This window comes from Balaenoptera ricei, chromosome 2 (assembly GCF_028023285.1).
Source record: "Balaenoptera ricei isolate mBalRic1 chromosome 2, mBalRic1.hap2, whole genome shotgun sequence".
Lineage (NCBI taxonomy): Eukaryota > Metazoa > Chordata > Mammalia > Artiodactyla > Balaenopteridae > Balaenoptera > Balaenoptera ricei.
Genome location: NC_082640.1, coordinates 1,933,391 through 1,956,162, shown reverse-complemented (window position 1 = coordinate 1,956,162; position 22,772 = coordinate 1,933,391). Strand labels below are relative to the sequence as shown.

General features: G+C 44.3%; 1 protein-coding gene across 1 annotated transcript; it reads right to left on the bottom strand.

Moving 5' to 3' along the window:
* Window positions 1–12,338: 12,338 nt before the first annotated feature.
* On the bottom strand, window positions 12,339–21,633 carry LOC132360217 (lysozyme-like protein 1). Its single transcript, XM_059915258.1, has 4 exons — window positions 21,495–21,633; window positions 20,839–20,997; window positions 13,201–13,279; window positions 12,339–12,408 (listed from the first exon to the last, which is right to left on the bottom strand). Exons 1-4 carry the CDS (start codon window positions 21,631–21,633, stop codon window positions 12,339–12,341), a joined length of 447 nt encoding a protein of 148 aa, XP_059771241.1.
* Between the last annotated feature and the right edge of the window lie 1,139 nt (window positions 21,634–22,772).

Here is a 22,772-nt window from a genome sequence, read left to right as displayed (position 1 = left end):
GAAGATGGGCATCCTATCCCAAACCTGCCAGGGGTGGAAGAGCCTTGTCTGAAGAGGCAGCAAAGCACACAGGGAGGGACTTGGGCTTCAAAGTCCAGTGGATGCACGTGCTCAAGTTCTGGTTCTGCCCCGCCTATTTGTGAGACCTTCCCAGGCCCCCCAGTTTCTGCAGTGTGAGCGTTCCTCATTCCTCATTTAATAAAAGATAGCTATTATTATTATTTTAACAAATTTTCCAAATAATGATTTGTTGGTTGCTGCAGAAATCTCTCACTGCCCTACGACTCTCAGAAGTTCATGCAGCTGAGACATTCCAACCTCCAATTACAGAAATGGTGCCATGAAACGTGCCAATGGATAGATACCTTGATTCCCCCAGTTGCCTTTCTGGAAGGAGAGGTCTGAGTATATTTATGGCCAATAAACTACATAATGTATTACTAACCCAAAGAAGAAAACTATTTATGTGGCAGTATTGGGCTTGAGGTTACAAAACTGAAATTTGAGAGAGTGAAAGGAAATTTCCGATGTCCTCAGATTTAGCCTGGAGTGTCTCAGACACTGTTCCGTGCATGGCCAGCATCGCAGGGGAGAAAATGAAGACGGCTTCATCTGCAAAGGCATCTCAGGGGTGACGGGGCTAAATCAACGGTCAGAGAAATATTGATGTGTAAATCAGAGAGAAACCGTTTATCTGCGAGCCTCGTGTTTGGTTTAGGATGCTTTGGAGTTTGAAATGAGAAAGCTGACACTGTCTGGGGCACTCCCTGTAAGCGTGGGAAACCACAGCCTTCGGAGAACCCAGGACCTGCGACTGTTCGGGTTTATTTTTTCCACACACTGATAAGCTCTAGCTTTAATTCCTTCGCGTACTTACTCCACTGCCTTGGTATTACTGCCTCTGCTCTGGGTGCCCGTTAAACATAATACACAGGCTCACCCAACGTCAGCAGTAACAGCACAAACAATTGCTTGTACAGTTAATGGAGACCAAATGTCCCAGTAGCTTGCAACTCTGCATATCATATGTTTTCCTTTTTCCCACTGATTTAGGAATCTCTCTCCCCAAGCTAATTTTCTTCCCTGTTCATTCCATCCCAGGTCCCATACGTCTAGAGTCTAAAGGTCTTCTGTCAGCCTCACTTAGAGACGTACATCTCCTCCAGGGTGAACTTGTCTGCCTTGTTTCATTGCTTACATGGCATTCCTCACAGATGGGGACCTTGACCTTCTGGAGATGAAATACCGAACCCAACAGACAGCTTCATCGCACACAGCCAGACCTCTCAGAGGGGTCAAATTATGAACTCACGGGAAAATGTGGTGCGGATGGCTAAATGCAGGATGTAACGCACATTCTCATTGGCTTTGGGCACTGGGTGGGAGGGTGGGTCACGAATCCTAGGTAGGGGGTAGCCCTTGGTGAGCAGGAGTTCGAAACTTCGAGCTTTTTTCTGCAAAGCACACGAATGCTATCGATTCCTTCTTAATGGAACTTCTTAGATGCTCTGTTCGCACTTTAACGAGCCTTGCACCTGGCCCTCGTTTTGGTGGTCTTGACAGTGACTGAGTCACTACCGCCATCTTTTCTTTCCTCCTGTTCTCTTTTGCCCAGTTTCGGGCTTTTCCAGTAGTTAAAAATATTACATGGCTGATCCGTAAGACAAAAGTTAGTAAGAAGCCTCCTGGGACATGAGGGATACGTCCCATTGTTACCAAAAGCGGGGTCCAGCTGCCCGCCGCTCAAAAGCCAATACAGAGGCAAGGTTGGTGGAAAGGAAAGTTTTGCTTTATTTTAGATGCTGGCAACTGGAGGAGAGGGTGGACCCCTGTCCAAAGGCCGACTCCTCCCCTCAGTCCCCCGGACAACCAGTGGGCAAGAGCTTTTTTAGACGGAGGGATGGGGCTAAATGTAGAAACGGCACAGTCAGCTCGGACAGTCATCTTGAAATTGGTCGCATGGTGGTCTGACCAGCATCGTCTTGATTGTTTCAAGTACAGTTAATCTTCAGTTCCAGGGTTGGTTTGTTACCATTTCCTTGAGGGCAGTTCTCAGAATCGTGGCAGCTTCTGTCATGGCTACAGTCTGGTCATCGTGTGGTTAACTTCTTCCACCTGGTGGGGTTTCAGTATCTACAAGACAGCTCACAGGATATGGCTCAGATTAGTATCTATAGCCCCTGAGAAGGAACTAAAGGTCCTTGACTTTGCTTTATGACTAAACTATTATTATTTAGTTGTTTTGGACCACTTTCCTTTGTTTCTGCATTTTCTCCCTTCTCTGATTAAACTTATTCTTTGGCTAAAGTTTTTCTACAGACAAAAGGCAGGCTGAGGACATGGGGGGAAGGACCACAGGGTCCTGCTCTGCTTGGGTCTTGAAGTTACCAAGTCAAGTTGCTGGTGAGGGAGCCAGGAGTACAGTTGAGAAATTTATGTCCTTCATTCAGTGAGAAAATTTGCTCACCTATTTATTGTTTTGTAATTGAATGGAGATTTTAAAGTTTCTAAACGTTTTGAAAAATCTGTGAATTTCATTGACGGTGTTTGTCCAGTGGGCTCTTGATCGATTCAGATTTCTTCCTTGGTCCCTTCTTTCTGTTGCCTGGCCTTTGGTTGTCTTTGTTACTTACTCTCTGATACAAAGGAGGGAAGGGTCCCAGAGAGAAGGAGAGAGAAAAATATGACTCTATATTCTTTCTATTTTGGAATCTGTTAACATTTTCTTGAGGATAGGAGACTGAATTTCTGGGTAAAATGTGTTTGGGGTGTGTATTCACGTAGTATAGTGTAATGGTTAGGAGCAGTCTAGAAAAACCTAGTCTTGAATTATTTTAATTAACTAACATTGTATGGCCTTGGGCAAATTCACTAGGCTCAGTTTTACCTTTCTCATTTGTAAAATGGGAATAATATTAATTTCATACAATTATTAAGGGAATTTAGGTAGCTAATGTATGAAAAATCTTTAGCTATGTTCCCAACATATAGGAACATTTATTGAGTATTATTATTATTAATATTATTATTGTTATTATTGTAATAGGGAAGAACAAATCTGACTCCATATTGGGTCTGTTTCTTTCACTTTAATCTTGGTATTCTATTGCTTTTGCTACAAGTTAAGAATGTTTCCTCTAGCCTGAAATATACAGGATAGCTCATTCTCAAGGCTCTGACCTTTAAAGGTATAACATTTTCCACTTGTATAGAGATAAAAAGTTGCAGGACAGAGAATAACATGTGTCTTGTTGGAGGTTTATAGGAAGATCGTGACCTGACCTACCTGGACAGTTGCCAGAACAAAGGATTCCGGCACCAGGAAGTTTGCAACAAGCAGCCACACCCCGTCCCCTTTTAGTATAAGAGAAGCCTGAATTCTAACTCCAGTAAGATGGTTCTTTGGGACACCAGTCCCCCATCTTCTCAGTCTGCTGGCTTTCCGAACAAAGTTGCTATTCATTCCCCCAACAACTTGTCTCTCGATTTATTGGCCTGTCACTTGGATTCGGTAACATTGTTATTATTATTATTCTCAGCAATACCCCATGAATCTACTACATATGAAACACTGATGGTTCAGCTAGCAAACCATGACCCCATGCACCAAACACTTTACGTTCAGTGTGGCAGGACATTTTCAGAATTTAGTTGATGGTTTTCTCCCTTCCTCTTTCCTTTTCTTTGTTCAAACATGTAGCAGGTTACTCCTTGGATGCCTGAGTTAGTGGGTACAAACCATATGCTACGCCGTTAGCTACAGCAAAACTTCTCTAACTGGATGAAAACAATGTCAGATCAAATGGACAGATGCCTTTGTAAATAATCCTGGTGCTACATGCCCTGGATTATTCTATTCACCCATGTCCAGAAAGTTAGGGAACTCAGTAGCTTTTTCAGGGTACATCTGGCAGCTCTCATAGTAAAAAACGCAAAAGAGAAAGTTTGGAAAATGTCCACAGTTTCTGAGCTAGGCTGCCTAAGCATTTCAGATCTCTCTAAACTCTTCTAAGACCTACTGTAGGAGCGTTTAAAATATCCATGGAAAATCAGCTATGCTTCAATAAATAAATAAATAAATATCCAGAATGAGGTAGTGCTTGCCTGATTTTTCTTCCCCTAATTTGACCACTTCGGTCCAATCACTGTGGTTGCTTTGTCTGCAGGCTTCGCCCAGGCCCCAAGAGCTTGGTGTTCACTCAGCCTCACGTGAGAAAGTAACTATAAACCATTACAAGACTGCTTGGTCAACCTGACTGTGGTCACCACTGGACTAGGATGGGGCTGTTCTAGAACCCTCTACATTTTAGACTCAAAAGACCCTTCTGGAAGTACTGAGGAGTGAGAGTAAGAAACCCCACATTCTGCTCCAGGAGCTCTGGAATCGACCCAACTTGTGTCTTGGCCTCAGCCTAATTAAAGCCAGCAGGTCAGTGACAGTGACACCCGCTGATGGCGCTTTGCAGTTCCCTGAAGGCTGTGCGCACATTTCTGCATCCATCCTCACAATGGTTCTGGGAGGTCTGCTGGCTAACTCGTAATAATAATAGTGAAAACTCACTGGGCACTTGCTGTGTGCTAGAATTCCTGTGAGGCACTTCAGTGCCCATCACAGCCCATGGGTAACACTGTTATAGGATCGAAGCTCAGACAGAGGCTAGGAGGGCCTCAGTTACTCACTACGCTGCAGAGATGGGTCTGGGGCTGAGGTCTGCCCAGGCCGGTAGGCTGTGCCCGTCACCTCCACGCAGCAGGTGGGCTCCAGGGAGCGGGAGTTTGGCGTAAGCAGGACCTAACCCCAGACCTCTGCCTCCCCAGCTGGTCTTCTTCCTGTCACGCAGTGCTAAAGGCACTCTGTATTTTGGATTATTAAACTTTGAGCAGCTTATAAACCCACTCAATTTCACTTATGCTGCAGCTGGGAGTGATGAGCTTAGTAGGTGCCCCCAGCGGACACATGGAGCGCAGTGGGACCAGCTTTGCTCTCTCCCCCTCTGTGCCCTCCTGCAGTGGCCCGGCCTGTGTGCCCATCAGACGTACAGGTTTCTCAGTAAATGCCGATGCCCTTTGCAGATGAAGTAAGTAAGTGTCCAGGGGCGGGGGGACGGGGGGCGGCAGGCACGAGTACTTTCTAAAAGCTCCGGGTGAGTCCCATGGCAGTCAGGGCTGGGAACCACGGACTTCGGCATCCAGGTGTGAGTCCAGAAGGCAGCTGGACGGGAATTCAGAAGGAGACGGGGGGCTGGCACATCATCTCAGCCCTATATATATCTCAGCCAGCCTTGCAGAGGGAGAGATGGGTCCACATCAGTTGTTTCATGTGGCACTTAGCACAGGGCCGTGCACAAAGAATACCTCTGTTTTGGACGCTATTTACAATAGATGAGGAGTTTTCTTTTTAATTGGAGTATAGTTGATTGACAATGTTGTGTTAGTTTCAGGTGTACAGCCCGGTGATTCAGTTACACATATATATCTATTCTTTTTCAGAGTCTTTTCCATTATAGGTTATTACAAGATATTGAACACAGTTCCCTGTGCTATACAGTAGGTCCTTGTTGTTTATCTATTTTATATATAGTAGTGTGTATCTGTTAGTCCCAAGCTTCTAATTTATCCCTCCCCCCCTTTCCCCTTCAGTAACCATAAGTTATGCATGATTTCTATCCCTTTTCCCCCTGTTTGTTTTTTTTTAAATTATTTTTTAAAAGAGGTAAACTTGGTTTATAACGTCATATAACTCTCACGGGTACAGCACTGTGTTTCTACTCCTGTGTACACTACAGCGTGCTCATAACCAAAAATTCAGTTTCCGTCTCCCCAGTCTGCTTGGACGACGGGGTTCAGCTCAGATCCAGAGGCTGCCTCTACGCCTTCTGAGGGGAAGGCCTCCTGAGGACCCAAGATGCAGCCGGGAAGGCGGGGGGCACGTGATGCTCTTCTCCCAGGGAAGAGACTCGGGTGCAAGAGCCCAAGGAAGGCGTGCCGCCAGCAGCGTCCCTTTACGTCTCTCCCTGGGGGTTCATGGCCTTGACCTCAATCAGAATTAACGGGGAATTAAAAAAACACCCACCTTCAGGGAGGCTGATTTAACACAAGTGAGTCGGGCCTGGGCATCAGCATTAAAAAAAAAACCCTCCCAGGGACGCCCCGCTTCAGCCAGCTTTGAGGACCAGGCCGTAAGCCTCCCACGGGACCACGCGCTGTCCTTCCCCCTTGGGGCCCCTCCTCCTCCTCCTCAAGTGGGTCATTTGAGCTGGATCCAAAGGGCCTCCCCCGGGCTGCTTTTTCTGCAAAGCATCCTGTGTTAGCCCTCCTGGTAGGGCCAGATGGAGTTCCAAAGTCCACGGAAAAGTCCCAACTCCTGAAAGAGTCTCATCTTATCAGCCATCTCCCTATTGCCTGCACAGAGCATTATTGTGTGAGGTTTTTCTTTCTTTCTTCTTCTTCTTTTTTTAATTCCAAGTTTCTGGCAGCCACTAAAATGTCTCAGAGGCAGACGCCGGCCTTGATAGACTGTCAGCGGAGTTGAAAATTGCAATTTTTAACAATTTTCAAAGAAGACCTCCCTTTCCTGGTCTTTCGCTTTGGACGCCTTGCTGACTTAAACGGTGTGCTCCGCGGGCCTCTGCCCCAGCCTCCCTCCCTCCCCCGGCCCCCAGGAGTTAAGGCCACGCTGCTGAGCCCGCGGGATTCTCCCAGGGCGCCTCTCTCCGCCCTCTCTGCCATCACAGCCTGGCAACTGCAGGACTCTCCCCATCCTGTTTCCGTCCCCCCCCCCACCCCCCCCACCCCCCCCCACCCCCCCGAGCCCTTTGGCCTGACTCCACTGCCAGGGTCAAAAGTGCAGCCGCAGCGCCCAAAGGCTGCAGCAGCGCGGCCTCGTTCTCCGCCCTCCACTTGGCCACCTCCTCCCCCCAAGGCAGCCCTTGCTCCGCAGAGATAAGGCGCTCTTCTCAGTTCTTGCATCCCTTTCCCCCGATTCGCATTTCCTTTTCTTCCCGACCAAGGCGGCCCTTTGTGAAGGGGTGTGTGGCGTTTTGCACAAATATTTAATCTTTTGCAGTCTGCCCTCTGCACCGCCTGTCAGTTCCCGGGGCTGAAAGGGCTCTGTTTGCTCTAGCTGGTAACAGGATACTGTTTTGAAAACTGATGCACAAGTCCGATTACTTATGAATCCTGCCTGTATTTTGCATGAATGCTTTTCAAGGCAACTCTAGATTTATTTTTTCTTCCTCGCCCCAAGAATTACGTTGCCAGTGGGAGCGTGGTAGCAGGCGGGTGGAGAAGCCTAGAGATGACCTTAACTTTTTACCCTGTGGCTTGGAAATCTCAACAGCGCCGCGCGGACCTAGTGAAACAAACTCGGCCTCGGTTTCACCGGCGGTGAAAATCAGATCAGGCAAGATCTCCCCCTTTCCCTCCAGGAAATGCCATTATTTCACACCAAATGTAGCTCGACCTGCTGTAGGCAGTCCCCGTTAGAAATCGCCTGTTCAACATACTGGAGGAAGAATAATGTAGAAATAGAATAATAGTAACCGATTTTTATTAAAAGGCTGGTTTGTGCCACTAGTGCTTCTGACATTGTTGCTAATCGTTACCACAGCTGTGGGTGGCAAATATTATTCCCATTTTACAGGAGGTGAAACGGCACGGTGACCATGGGGGTTGGGTTTTTCACAACAGTACGCGCTTTAAGTCTCTTCTCGCAATGTCGGACCAAATGGCAGATCTTAATTGTTTGGAAAATGTGACCGATACCACATTTTTGTTTCTGTTGAAGTCATCCCCAAAGCAGCGAAGCAGTCTGTGGAAACATGGACCCCATAAAATTACAGATTGAGGGCTTTTGGTGAAGTTTGGAGGAGAATAAGCAGTGGGAAAAGAAAGACCCCTTTGCAAAAACTGGCCTAGAGTCCAGACCTAGAAACACTCCTGGTTAACCCAAATATGCAATAATAGGGGAAAGAGAAAGTGAATTATGGGACAGCACGGTAACTATGGTGCTGTTCTCATGGATCACATATATTTTAGAAAATATTAACTGGGGGAAATCTTGGAGTATATTAAGTGAAAAGAGAGGGCTACAAAATTAAAACTCCATAATTCCAACTTCATAAAAAATAGGAAAAAAAATGGAAGGAAGACCAAAAGTATTAGCAGCATTTATCAATGAACGGGGAGAATATTTTTATGGTTTTGAAGAATAGTTTCTACATGTTCCACAATGAATATGTATCGTTAAAATCAGAACCCACACAATAAAAGTACCAAAACCAAGAAAAGGGGAATACCACGCATTTGTGTTGTCAAGTAAGCACAACCCATTGTTGTGCTTCAAGTTGCAGCCTAGTGTAAGAAAATATATTCTTTGTCGTTCTTTGCCTTTCCCCTCTCCAGTGAGATTGTTCATTACTACCTGATCTTCTGGTTCCCTCTCTTTCTGCTGTTAGAGAAGGACCAACTTAAACAGATGGGCTTGTGTCTCTGTGGTTTAGACAGTTTGCATGTGCCTCTTTTTCCTATTCTTCTGAACTGTAGAACTAACCAGATATGAGACGGAAAGAAAATGAGGGAAAGAGAGGGTCACCTATCCAAGTCACAGTGCCATGTAGGTGCCTTGAGGGCCCTAAAGGAAGCCCACTGTGGTCCAAATGCTCGGCTACAGTTGGGGTTCCCCCTGGATCCCCAGCTCTCCTACGCATCGGCTCCTTTGGAAGCTGGTTGTGTGAATTTCCGTCCAGGACATCATAGCCTGTCAAGAACTGCTGGCTGCTGCCTTTGATGACAGTAACGTCTGTAGTGCCTTCTCAGGCCACTGCTGAGGAAACGCAAGGCCAGAAAACCCTGGCAGAGCAACCCAAAGAGAGTGGGCTGTAGTGGCCACTTGGCTTATGCTGGAAGAAATGATTTTCATGTTTCAGATTTTTTTGATTAAAAAATGTAATTATTCTTCTAGTTGGAAAAAGTGATACATGTTTATTTCTTCACATTTTAGAAATCCAGAGCATTTTCCTTCCATTTTGGGAGGACACAGGAAATCTTTCTAAGCCTCCTAATGAAGTCTTTACTTTAAAAATTCACCTTGAATACATTAAATTTGGTGGGAGAGCATTTCCTACTCTTTTCTCATAGATCTTTCAGGGGCTGGCTAGAGTTTGTGCTATATTTGGGGTTGTGAAAACAGAAACCTCATTTAAAATGGAGTTGGGAGGCCGGAAGGGGGCGCTCTAGTGCCCTCCCACTCCATGTCAATTACATCTCCAGCAGGAAAGTTACTACTTTTACCACCCAGCACAAGGAAGGAAGAATTTCTCTTTGCCCAGCAACAGCCCAGCCAATGAGAGACTGTCACAACTCAGCCAATGAAAAGCCACCACACTTCACACAGTGGAGTTTCCTCCAGTGGACTCTTTGTTTAGAACAACCTTTCCCAACTCCCCCTTCTCCTCTATAAAAGAATGTTCCTCTCTTTTCTTCTCTGGACCTGCCTTTGGTTGACCATAGACTGCATGTTCTAAAGAGCAGTTTTTTGCTGTTCCCAAATAAACCCACTTTGTTGGTAAAATAACTATCTGTTTTATTGTTTTAGGTCAGCAGGGTACTCAAGGAAGTAGATGTATTGAACACAGATGAGAGGCTCAGGACATCTTGTCCCTAAAGGGTCTAGGGCACTGTTCTTGCACTGAGTTCTGAAGATTGTTCTAGGGTGGCATGGCCCCTGGCTTCCTCACTGTGGCACTGTGAGCCTTGGGAAAAGAGTCACCCTTCCCATATCTCAATGGCTTCTGCCTAAAATGAAGATTATGTTACACTCTGTGTCCCAAGATGGTTGTGAGGAGCATTTGGAATAATGGATGGGAGCCTGATTTGAAAATTAAAATGTTGTAAAGGCAAGGTCTTATTCCTAGTTTTTCTATGATTTTACATGTGTCCAGGAGTACCAAAAATCAGTATCAAACATTTTCAAATCTCAAATATTATGTGCTTAGCGCTGCAAAAAGGATTGTGGAGGATATAGAAGTAAAACACATGATCCAGGCCGCAAGGAGCTTACGTACCAGGGGAGATCACCAATGCTTGATGATCTCATTGTATAGTTCACACCTTCATTAAATAGTGCACACCGAGCCATTAGGGAAGACCATAGAGGAGACCGTTAGGAGGTTGGAGGAGCAGAGAGGCCTCATGCAGTCTGGGTGGGGCTTGAATAGGTGACAGGGAAATGGTGCAATCTCCCTGGTTTTTTTGGGAAAACCAGGACCAAAGACACCCAAGGGCAACTGATATATTGGGTTCAGGGTGCATCAAGAAAAAGTGATGGACCAGACAGACAGTGCTGAGTAATAACAGGGAACCAGCTGGGAAGCAAAGGGACAGATCCTAGTGGAGGGGAGTCCCAAGACTCAGGCAGAGCTGAGTCCCCGAAGAAAGAATGTACCCACATAAGCAGCTCTACACCCCAATATCTACACCGCTGTGTGCTCAGTGCATCTGGTAAGGAGCTGATAATGTTGTTGTGAGGAGAAATTGAAAATCTCTTTCCAAATGTCTTAGAAACTGTATAAGCGAATGTAAATCTTAGTTTATTTTAATAAATAAAGATAACTCAGGAATAGGAGTAATATCTTCCTCTTGAATTTCAGAGGGCATTGATTGTGGAAAATTATCCAGGACAATGCATTGTTTAATCTTAAATTATTATTTATGGAAATACTAAATGAAACACCTGGGGAGGGAAATAGTAAGATTGCATGCTTAGAACATTTATGAGTTTTGCGAAAAGATCCATCAAACTGTAGAGCCAGCTAGCTTCCCTTCACCTTGGATTTCAAAGCACTTTTTGGATTTGGATTTTTGTTTTGTTAAAAAATTTTCCCCTAGTCTTTGAATAGCTGGCACCGGGACCCATGCCCACCTAGGTCATTAACATGGTACCACTGGTTTTAACGATGCAGGTTTGGCTAAAAACGGAGACTGCAAGGTGGATGAATGACAAGACAATAATAATGAAAAATACATATTTATGGACCTCTGCAAGCACTGATTGTTGATTTAGTACAGCGTAATGGACACTAAAATTCTCAGATTTTCTTCAGCCATCTTAAGTAATTATTTTTTGATTCTTACATCAGAAGTTTCAAAAGTTTTTATTTTTTTCCCATGCTTTGTAATGCCTGTTAAATTGTCACAGGATTACGTTTGTTTAGGCATATATAAAACGATTATATTCTCTTGGAAAGTAGCGTTCGGCTTTTAAAGCCTATGTCTGCAAGTAAAGCCAGTGGATGCGAAATGAGCCAACAGTAAACCAAGGCAGCTGGCCACTAGAGAGCGTTTATGGGTTATTTAGGTGCTAGGACGAAACCATCAGTCTGACTCGTGGGGACTTTCTTCTAAGTGGGCAACTTATTTGCAGGCATAACCGTTTTTCCAACAAACCTCAGTTTGGTGCATTCTCATGGTCAGATTGCGTTCAACCTGACCCTAAAGTTGCAACAAGACAGGCCCAACCACTTCTAACCGTAGCAGGACAGAGAATGGACAAGGCAAAACTCAGCAGAGTACTGCCCTGTAGAGAAGCCACCCCTGCAAGGAGCAGGGGGCAGCCTGGGAATATCTTTGGGGATCTGAACCCCTCAGCCCACTGTTCCAGGTGACGAAATATCTTTAGATAGTCAGGCCAGTTTCCGAGCAAACTAATAAAATCTGTAGGTCTAAGTCCGGAAACAATTTTGTCATGAGGATGTAAGCGTGGGTTTTGATAGGTTTCATTTAAATGGATGTTGGAATAACATGGGGAACCCTGGGGCTAAGAGCTGCAACTCCATCTATTTGGTCCCATTAGAATACCCATCATAACTGCCTGGGGGAATCAGGAACATTCTCTCTGGCAGAGGTGAGCTGAGGAAGGGCTGTTCATCCGATGACCAGGCGAAGGACTTACTGCTCCAGGACAGAGGTCAGCAAACTACGGTCATTCCTCCAGCGTTCTCCTTGACCTGGGAATCGTATTTTTAAAATAAGCAGCCATTTCAGGGGCCACAGGAATCAGGACTTATTACCGTAAAGAAGAGAAGCCTGTTCCTTCCAGGGCTGGAACATTTTGTAGGTGACTTTTCCAGTCTTAACCATGTGCTATTACGACATCATTGAAACGTAGTCAGGGTAAAGTCAAGACATTTAAATGGAACTATTTATTTCCTTAAAATATATAGCTTAACTTTCCCTCTCCAGCTCTAGAAGGACGATTAGGAGGAAGGGAGACACGATGACACGACTGTTCTTACAAATCCTCGGGGGCTGTTGTGAAGCATCCTTGGTGTCAGTCCTGTTCATGAAACCTCACATCCCTTTTTCCACTCAGACAGGTCTTTGCCCTCACAATGCTTCTTCCAGCCTTGCCTAAGGAGGAGAGGGAAGCAGGAACAACAGAGCGAAGCATGACAATCCAAATATTCTGAGGTTCAAAAACCATAGACAATTAACCCATGTAACCAGTGGTGCCCAGGGTTTAGTGTCATTTGCTTCTGAGATCCAAGGCCTCCATCCTTTTGCCTTGTTAAGACTTTCCTCTCCCTGGTTTTTTCCTAATCCATATTAGCCTCGGCAACAAGTAAGCAACTTTTATAAGGATGGGGCATTTGGTTAAACATTCACATCTCTGGAAATTTGGGGTCCCCAAGTGAGTGACCTGATTAGCAATGTTCACAAGAAACACAGCCGCAGAGATGACGGCGGGCGCCAGCTTAGCCATGTCTCATGCACCACCTGGGGAGGTTTCCTGTCTATTTCTCACGCAACTGACAGGGTCATTTTCCTCTCCCTGCCATAGACTTCCAAAATCTTATCCAAATCTAGAGCAAACTCGAGCTTTTTCCTCTGGTGCATTGTCTTCACGGATGCTCTCCAATTCACATGAGAAATCACCTCTCTCTTCATTGTTTGGAACGCCTTGACGTTGGAAGCAATTGCAAATTATTCTGACTCCTTACCACCTCTCCTCCCCATACTAATCCCTTCTACCAGGTTCACTGCACATCCACACACTAATAGAGGAAGATGTAGACTAGGTCACATGAGAATCGCTGGACCACTCTGCACAGGTGCACTTGTCTCCATCCCCTGCAGCGGTGATGGACGGACACACTGTAGCTTCCACCCAAGTCAGCTTGTCTCCCAAGGAAAGACTCTTACCAGTAGTTCATCCCATCTGTCTCCTTAACAATTTTCTTGGCACAGATAATTGCATCTGTGAGGTCGTCAGTGATCAAGGCTGTAAGAGAGAGTAGAGGGTTAGCCGAGATTTTATTGGTGGAGCTGGGGAGGCCCGAATCAGATTTTCTTCACTTTTCTCACTGCTTTTGGAGCAGGAGGGTTGGAAGAACTCTGAGCCGTGTCCTTATTTTTGTTACACTTCTTCACAAATCAAAGAACTGTTTCTGTTTCTAGACCAGCCACATCTTAAAGTTTCAGACTCCTTGATGTTTCAGAGGAATGGACCAGCCCTGAAAGGTTGTTGGAAATGTGTATAGGGAAAACACAACAGGAAAATGTTTTTTATGTCCTAAAGAAACACACAAGTGAGAGAGGACAGTACAGTGTTTTCTTTACTTGTCTTAATTTGACATGGAACATCTCTTTATAGATAATTATTAAACTTTTGTCTATTGTAACTTTCTGGTTTGTGCCATAATTTTCTTTTTACCCAAGGTGTTTTTCACATGCAGAAATTTTTAAGTTTTATGTCAAATACATCAATCTTTGTTACTTTTTCTATGGCTTTCAGATGTAACAAATCTTTCAACTGAAAATGTGTTCATTGATATTGCTTCACCAGAAGTGGCCTCAAAATCCTTCTCAACACAAACATGACAGAAAAAGGCAAATAAACAAAAAAAAAGTCCAACATCACTTCTGTTGCAGGTTGGTTTCTCCAGAAGCAGATGCTGAGATGGGTTTGGAGTGCAAGGTATTTATTAGGGATCCACGCCTGTAGAAGAAATGGGCAGAAGCAGGACGGGGCAGGCAGAGACCATAGCTGTGATCTAGGCCCTTCAAACCTCACCCCCTGGCCTTGAGCCGGTGGTGAATATTGCCCATCAGAGTTGCCCAGGTTGGACCCCTTGGAGGCCCAGCTTTTATACCCCTGCTGCACTCACTCCCCGGGTGTGGGCTGCCCACAGGGGCAGGACCTTAGGGGATGCAGCTCTTGACACCCGAGCAGGTGCCAGTAGACAGTGCGCAAATCACACAGATGCAGCTGGGACCAAATGTCCTTCCTTTGAGGGGAATCTGGGGAATCCACATCCACGTCCACCACAACCATCAATCCAAGACACAAAAACCCAAACCATTTGACAGCATTTCTATTTATCAACTGAGCAAAGATTTTGCAGGAATTGGGTAACGCTCGATATTGACAAGGGGGCAATGAGATATGAGATAGGCACTCCTGAGTTCTTGCTGATGGAAGTGTAATGGATTCAACTTTTCTGGAAAGCAAATAAAGCTTTATTAGCTTATAAAAGTCTTTTGCCTTGTTTCTGGGAAGAGAATTATTTATAACAATAGCTATTGCTATTAGTTGACCTTTATGGAAAATGTACCCTATGTCCAGCACATATGAAGCCTCTTCATGCATTATCTCCCTCATACTACATGATTACCATGGTAACAGCCATAACCATCCCTGTAAACTGAGGCCACACACCCAGTAAGCGAGTCTGCCTTCAAACCTAAGGCTACTTCCTTCCAACAGAGCTATGCAGCTAAGGTTTCCGCCTGTGCAGCACCGTCTGCTAACTAAGTCGATAATAAAAGTATAAATACTTCATTCATTTTTCAAGTAATTATTAGGAGATTATCCAAACTTAAGGGCTTGGTATCTAACACATGTTCAGATTACTTAGAAACACTTTATTTCGTGTGCATACATTCTTGATGAGTGCTTGAGACACTGTGGTTTGTGATTGAACGTGGTTGGGGCCTGTTTCCTAGGAGAAGTGGGTTCTCTGGGGTCTCCAGGGATGGAAGGACACAGATTACACAGAGTGGGGAGGAAGCAGAGGGTACGCTGTTAGACCTGCCTCGGCGCAGCCCTGGGGCCAGTACACAGAGAACAAAGCTCGCGCTTGGGGTGAGGCAGGTTGCCCGTCTGGAGATGCTGTGTGCGGTTTGGTGGGGGGAGTAGATACTGCAGGCCCAGGTCGTACAGAGCGTGGAAGGTGTTTGTCAATGTCCCACTTTGTTGCACAGCTGAGGTGTTTTGCAAGTGCAAGTTGGACGTGACTTTGAATTTCCTTAGGATAATGTGTTAAGCTAGCTCGGGGCTGGGGAATAAAGAACCTGGCACGGGGCTGACATGTGAGAAACCCAGTGAAATTGCCACAGAGGGGCAGCAGAGGGGCAGAAATGAGCCCAGAGAGCAGGTATGTACCGGCACCCGAGCCAAGAATGGTTTCTGCTCGATTCACTTCAAATAGACAATTCTGTCCAGTCAAACACAGATAAGGAAAGGGTTACGTTGAACGTCAAAGCATCGTTCCATGGAATCATTTATTCTCCCCCATCCAACAAAAGAAAACAGCAACAATCTACACAAAAAGAAGTCATTCTTTCCAGTTAAGATGAGTTCTACTGCGAAGTCTGTCTCTCCCCAGCATAGCCCTGGCCTCCAACGGAAATATCACTATCTTAACCCAGAATTTACATCTCCTTGTCCTCTCTGAAGTGACAATGGCCAACTCAGATACCAGGCTGATACGAGAAATAGAGATTAATATAAGTGGGCTAGACTAGATACAGGGGGCAATGATGGTTTTCTTAAACATCTCTTATTTTAATGAGGACTAAGTTATTGGAGGGAAATAAAGATTGCTATTATATTATTATATGTATGTGAGTTTGTGTATACATAGATATGTTTATATTTCTATATATGTATATATAACAGATATTATGTCCAAATAGTTTGGGAAGGTCGGCAGCAATTTGAGGAGTATGATTTGGTCTGGGACTAAGAAGAGTGCGTAGCTTCAGCAGATGGGCGTGAGGTGCATGTATTCTGTACACGTATGAGGTGTCACCCACATTGCACACACACTCTAATGCTAGCTTGTTTCTAGGTTCCCATGACGAATGTCCCTACTTCTGTAATCCATGGGACAGAATGACATTGTCCCTAAGTACAGCCTCTCTGGCCTGAGGCTGGGGGCGGCTGGTCATAGAGGGTGATTAGGTTATAAAACCAACATCCTGTTTTCTATTTTAAAGCTGTCCCTAAAAATCCCAGGCTTTTTATGATGAGAAAGCAGATATGAGTGATCCTTCACCTCTAACCATGAACCATCTAACATTTTAATTTCTGAGAATCCATGGTTGTCTTGCAGATATACATTTACCCCAGACTTCCTTAACTGGCACAACATTGGACAATACTCAATCAGTAAACTGCATAAAGTCAAGCACGGCCATGAGCAGCAGATTTTCTCTCCTACTGTAAACAACTAGACAACTAGACAAAACATATGATCATGATTTTCAGGCATTAGACAACAGGGAATGCAGAATCCTTGAGAGATAGAAGCCAGACGAGGCTCACCTTGTGACAGCTGTGACTGTCTGCCCAGTGCCACTTTCCAGACCTTGAAGGTAAAACCCAGACGGGAGATGGCAGTCTACGTGGAGGAAACAGAGATGAGAGGCCGAGACAGCTGGCATTTGTTGAGAGGGTCCCTGAGAGGAAGGAGTCACCAAAAGGAGCACGCCTGAGCTCTGCCACTGAGTCTTTGGCTGAAGGCCAAACCGGGCATGTCAAGGGTAAAACTCCATGAGACTAGTCAGAGAACTGTTGCGAGGGACCTCAACAATTGCAGGGCTCAGCCAGGGCTGGGAGACATGATTTCTGACTGGCCAGAGGAGAAAGACTTTGCTGAACCTTAGGATATTCAAGAGAGGCTAAAAGGGAAATACCTTGAGAGTAAGGCTGAACTAGCCCTCCCATAATGACTGCTCTAGAACATCCCTGACCAGAACTAACTGCTTGCCAAGATGAACTTCAAAAATCCTTAAAGGAAGACAACACGATCCAGACACTCAACAATGTAATACACACGCTGTCTAGTATCCAATAAAAAGCGATCACATGTACAAAGAGGTATGGAAATGTAACCCATAACCAGGAGAAAGATCAGTCAAAGGGAAGACCCAGAAGTGACAGAGTTGATTGAATTAGCAGACAAGAAATTTAAAACAGTGCTTATAAATATGTTTATTGCTATCAAGGATTTACAGGAGAACATGAATCGAATGAGAGAAATGAAAGATGTAAAATAATTACCTAGCACTGAAAAAATGCATTATCTTAAATGAAACATTCAATTGGTGAATTTAATAGATTAGGCACTTCAGAAGAAAGATCAGAGAACTTGAACATCGGGTGGTGGAAACAATTGAAAAAGAAAAAACACAGAAAGCGAAAAAGGCTGAAAAAAAAATGAAGAGCCTCAGTGACCTATGGGAAAACATCAAATGATCTAACACACGTGTTATTAGACTCCTAGAAGGAGAAAGATTAAAAAATTATCCACTCGGGGATCCAAAATGTTAGTGAATATCAAGCAAGATAAACACACACAAAAAACAGACATTTGTGATCAAATTGCTGAAAATTGGTGACAAAGAGGAAATTGTAAAAAGGGGCTAGAGGGAAAAGGACACATTACCTACAGGGAGCCCAGTGAGAAAATCAAGGGTCAACTCTATTATATGTGAAGTGGTATAATGTTTTTTGAAGGTAGAATGTGATGCATATTGTAAACCCTAGAGGAACCACTAAAAATAAAACAGAAGTACAGCTAATAAGCCAGTGGTGGAAATAAGAGAGAATACTGAAAATATTCAATTAATCCAAAAGAAGGCAGGAAAAATAAACCAAGAATAGATGGAATAGATCCCACAAATAGATGGTAGATTTTAAAGTAATCATATCAGCAATTACATTAAATATAAATGATCGAAATTAAGGTTCAGCAAACTATGTAGGGCCCACAGGCCCACCCTCTGTTTTTGTAAATAAACTTTTATTAGAACACAATCAAGCCCATTCATTTACATATTGTCTGTGACTGCTTTTGTGCTACGTGAAGAGTTGAATAGTTACAAAAGAGACTATAAGGCTCACAACACCTAAACTGTTTATTATCTGTCCCTTTCAGAAAAAGTTCCCTGGTCTAAACATTACTGTTGAAAAGCAGAAATTGTTGGACTGACTATAAAAGCAACACCCAATTATATGCTGTCTATGAGAAATTCACTATAAATGTAAACATATCAAATATATTAATGATAGGGTTTTTTTTTGAAGTTTTCATTTCCCAGCATAATCTCTGCTTTCAATAAGTTACTTTTATCTGGTTTTTGTTGTTGTTGTTGGTGGTGGTGGTGGTCTCATTCTTTCATGTCAGTGACACTCCTATGAAGTCTAATGTCCCTTAGTTATCTGCACTTATTTAGGAGAGGGACACTAAAAAGCTGATTAGGAGTTCTGTACACAGAGGTGGGGATTTTCAACTGTACATCTCACTGTAGGGAGATCTAGCTAGTTTGTTCACTGGGAGGCCCCACTTTAGTTATTTCCTTTCCATCTGGCTGGACTCCCCAGAACAGGGTCTTCTCTTCTGGAGAGCCTAGGCTGGCTGCCAACATTCCAGGATCGGAGTGGAAGAAGGTGACTGACTGGGACTACAGAAACTTAACGCCATGTTTAGTACGGAGCTCTCACACTCAAATGTTGGCGAGGTCCCTCAATCGAGAGACGTTCTACTTATCCTGTCCAGGAGAGAGAGCCCCAGTATCCTGCCAGGGCTGTGGAGGAGCAGTCAATACATGAATGGAATCAGGAGGGGAATCAGCTGCTCCTTAACTGGATTTCCAACTGGTCTTCCTGTTTTCAACCTGCCTTCACCCCAGTTTCCAGAAGTAGCTGATGCTGCTGATTTCTGAGCCCTTTTGGGATCCTGTGGTTGCTTCTTGGCTTTCCCACGGTCAGTTTAAGATTCAGGATTTAGCAATTCTCTAATTGCTAAATTAGTCACCATTTGTCCTCTTGCTTTCCAGCTTTTAACAATATACACATCCAACCACCATGTTTAACTAGAAGACTCTATTGGTACGCTCATAGGGGGTGCTAATGAGAGTGACCAAGAAGGGGAGGAGTTTAAAAGTCAAACCTGTAGCAAAGTGAAGGTACTGAATGCTTGAGCCTCAGAGATAAGAATTGAAGATGAGAAATTCCTACTAATTATTTTCAAACATTTAATAAATTGCTGTGTATAAAATAGAGAAAATCTGTTTTGAATGAATCCAGAAGGAAAAACTAGCATTAATGGAATAAAGCTATAAGGACATGGATTTTGGCTCAACAAAAGAATGCTCTAAATTAAGGGCTGACCAACAGTTGGTCAAGAGGTAGCGAGCATTCCATAGTAATGTAGGAGTAGGGACAACTTATTAGGTAAATTAACATAGTGTTCTATCATTCATATATTCACACTTATGTACTGATTATCTTGTATGTGTCCAAGAGAAATAAAAGTTTATTTCTTGCTCCTAAGGAATTTTATCACTCTTTGTCTTCATCCTTGTTCTTTTCCCTCCATTCATTTAGTTAATGAATATTTCTTGAGCTCCAACAATGGCCAGGGACCATTCTAGGCAGTGAGGATACACCAGTGATCAAAACAGATAAAACGCCTGCCCTCACGGAGCTTACCTTCTAGAGGGGGCGCGAACAAGACAATCACTTACTTCACTCCATCCTTCTACTCTTGAGTGTCCCTTGCATATTCTTCTCCATACCACCAGCCATGACCATCATTCAGGTCTTTTTATCTCTCACTTAAATCATCTCTTCTTTAATCTCTCTCACACCCAGCTTGCATATTAATTTTTCTGAAGCAATGTTGAATCAGATGACCTATTCTGATTTCCTAGTGCAGGCAGAAATCAGTGTAAACTCCTTAGCCTGGGTCCCAAGGTCTTCTGTGGTCAGGTAGTCATCAACGTTTACAACCACATGTCCTGTTATTTTTCATGCACCTTTTTGCTTTTTTGTTCTCCTTACCTGGAATGACACTTCTCTAGCTTTGAATATCCAAATCTTACCTATCTTCCAAATCTTAGGTAAAATATCATTATGTCTACAAAGCTTCCCATGACTTTATTAATAATATCTCTTTCCTTGGAAGCCCGCACCTGTTTACAGTCATTTATCGAACTTCGTATAAGCACATATTCTCTTCCCTCGCACCAGAATTCGTGTCTGATGCGTCTTGCTATGCTCAGTTCTGTGCACACATATATTTCTCAAGTGATTGAAGTAAAAGACTTGGAAGTGAATTCTAGAGTCATTTCTACTGTTTAAGAAGTGCTATGTGAAGTGAATTTATTTGTCTCATTCTGTACAAAGAAGCATAAACTGCATGTATTGAGTGAATTGCTTATGGAAAGCAGTGGTGAACAGCTTTTTCCCTCTTAATGAATATATTTAACTTTTCTATGCATGAAAGGGTAGTAAGGTCATTTATCCAGGCCCCTGTTTTTGTGGTGGGCTTCATAAAAACCACCCTAGAAGGGAAAAGTCATCTTTGGACAAGTAGGCCACAGAATCATGAGTGTCACCTTGGGGAACTGTTGAATAATTTATTAGCCTGGTGCAGACCTACTTGCACATCTGGACTCCAAATTTTGGTTAAAGCAGAAGGTGGGTGGATATTCCATGATCAGCCTTCCTGCCTATCCCTAAGGATAATATTTGTAGAGTCAAAAGCATACCTGAGCAGGCCACATGACAGTGGTTTTTCTCTTGCAGCTTCGCACGTCTGCACCACGTGTAACTGTTTATCTGAAAAATGCCATAGTCGGTGCTTCCGTCCTCCAGGTCGGTCTGAGCAGTGGTGTTGTAGTGGCTCTCGTAGTAGGCCATGCAGATCCCTAGAGGGAGAAAAAGCCAGAAATGTGAGGGGAAAAAAAATGCATTTTTTTCTCCAACCCTGCTCTTAGGGGGACGGTTCCCTTATACATGTTAAGGGAACATGCTCTGCTCCCGACGAACCTTGGGGAGGGTCAGGGCTGGTAGTGCACCCGAGGGGTACAGGATGGGCAGAGTGACACACATAGTCAGTGGCTGAGTTTGGACTGGACTAAACGTCAGGTCTGCCGCCTACACTGTCAGCAGGAATGGTGGCGTTTTCCCCTCCCCTTGTTGGTGTCATTCGTACAGGACTCCAGGAGTGAGGAGAGGAGGGGCAGGGAGGAGGAGAGAAGCCCCCGAGAGCAGCAGTTCAGGACATGTGAACAGCCAGCAGCCGTCCCTGGCGGGGCAGAGCATGGACGGGCTGGGAGCAAACAGAAGTGAGTGTGGATGCGGCCTTTGACATCTCAAGGGAGAGTCCAAGGGAAGAAAGAGAACAGGAAGGGAGAAATCTCACAGTTTCCAAGGCTAAAGCCCCGGTAATTGTCCAGGCCAGCCCTCGAAAATATTTTTGCCAGTTTACAGCGAGTGTAGAGTTTGGGTTCAACGGCTGCGATCAGGCAGCCCATCAGGGCCAAGGTACCAGCAGCTTTCATCCCCAGGCCTGTTGAAGGCGGAACCTGTCAAAAATGAGAGACCGCATCAGACAACCCTGCTTTGTCCTGATTCCTGACACTAAGTCTATCGCCAATGAGAACTACGAAATCTGCCAGCCTAGATGTTTCCTGTCACTTGTGAACATTCAGAACCAGCATCAAGGAAAAACCAAGGGCAGTGAGTACACAGTACAGGGAAAGGGTGAGTGCAGGCTCTCTAACTCTTTCTACATGGTTACTTTCAAGTAAATGCTATGTTCCCGGGACCAGGCATGCAAAGAAATTAACCCTCTATTGATGTCCAGATGGAAACCACAGAGTGTGAGGCATTTCTAGGATTCCCATTTTAACTCTATGAAACGAAACAAAACAAAACAAAAAATAGAATACAAAGAGGTAACCATTCCCTATGCACGTGGAGACAGACACCTCAGTTTCAGCCAGAGATGAAATATACATGGGTCTACATGGACAACTTTAAGATTTATTGTTGGGGGTTTATTAAAGGGAGAAGATTTAGCACCTTATCCTTCTTCCTTTCTCTTTTCTTGATACTTTTCCAAACGTGGGAATGTTGCGTCAAAAATATCAGTGTTACATTGCAAATGCAATGTTTTTGGGGTTTCTTCCGTCACTGTTTCATGGGCCTTCCTAAAAGTCTGCTGCCAGCTGAGGAGCAAGAAGGGGTGGATATGACTATGGGTCAAAAGAGGAGGAACGTGGTGGTGGTGGGAGTGGAGAGGACATAAAGGGACCCCACTGAATTATTTAAAATGGGAGTAGGATCAAGAGGTCCATGCCTTATTGGCTACTGGTTTTCCAGAAGTGATTCCTCTCTTGAAGGAATCTGTCTTCCCCAGATAGAACAACCTTGCTGGGATGAGGGTGGAGTGAAATTTCTGATAACTGCTCCTCATACCGAACCTGATATTCATACATATTTTCATCCAGTATCATTTTCTTCATCTGCCTAGAAGTTTCTAGAGTTGTTAGTTTCTCCTCGTGGAGCTAAGTTTTCCAATTGAGACGTGAGGCTAAAAACAGGGCTGAGTATTCAGCAAGGCCAGAGGGAGAATCATTATGGGGGCTTTAAAGTGATTAAGCAATAAGGTGACTACATCTCAGATGGGGTATCTAGA

Coding starts and splice junctions, on each gene's coding strand:
- LOC132360217 (XM_059915258.1), bottom strand. CDS start 21,633: ATGAAAGCTGCTGGTACCTTGGCCCTGATGGGCTGCCTGATCGCAGCC. Junction 13,280..20,838: donor CTGTCATGTGGCCTGCTCAG/GTATGCTTTTGA, acceptor TCTCTCTTACAG/CCTTGATCACTGACGACCTC. Junction 12,409..13,200: donor ACAGATGGGATGAACTACTG/GTAAGAGTCTTT, acceptor TCTCCTCCTTAG/GCAAGGCTGGAAGAAGCATT.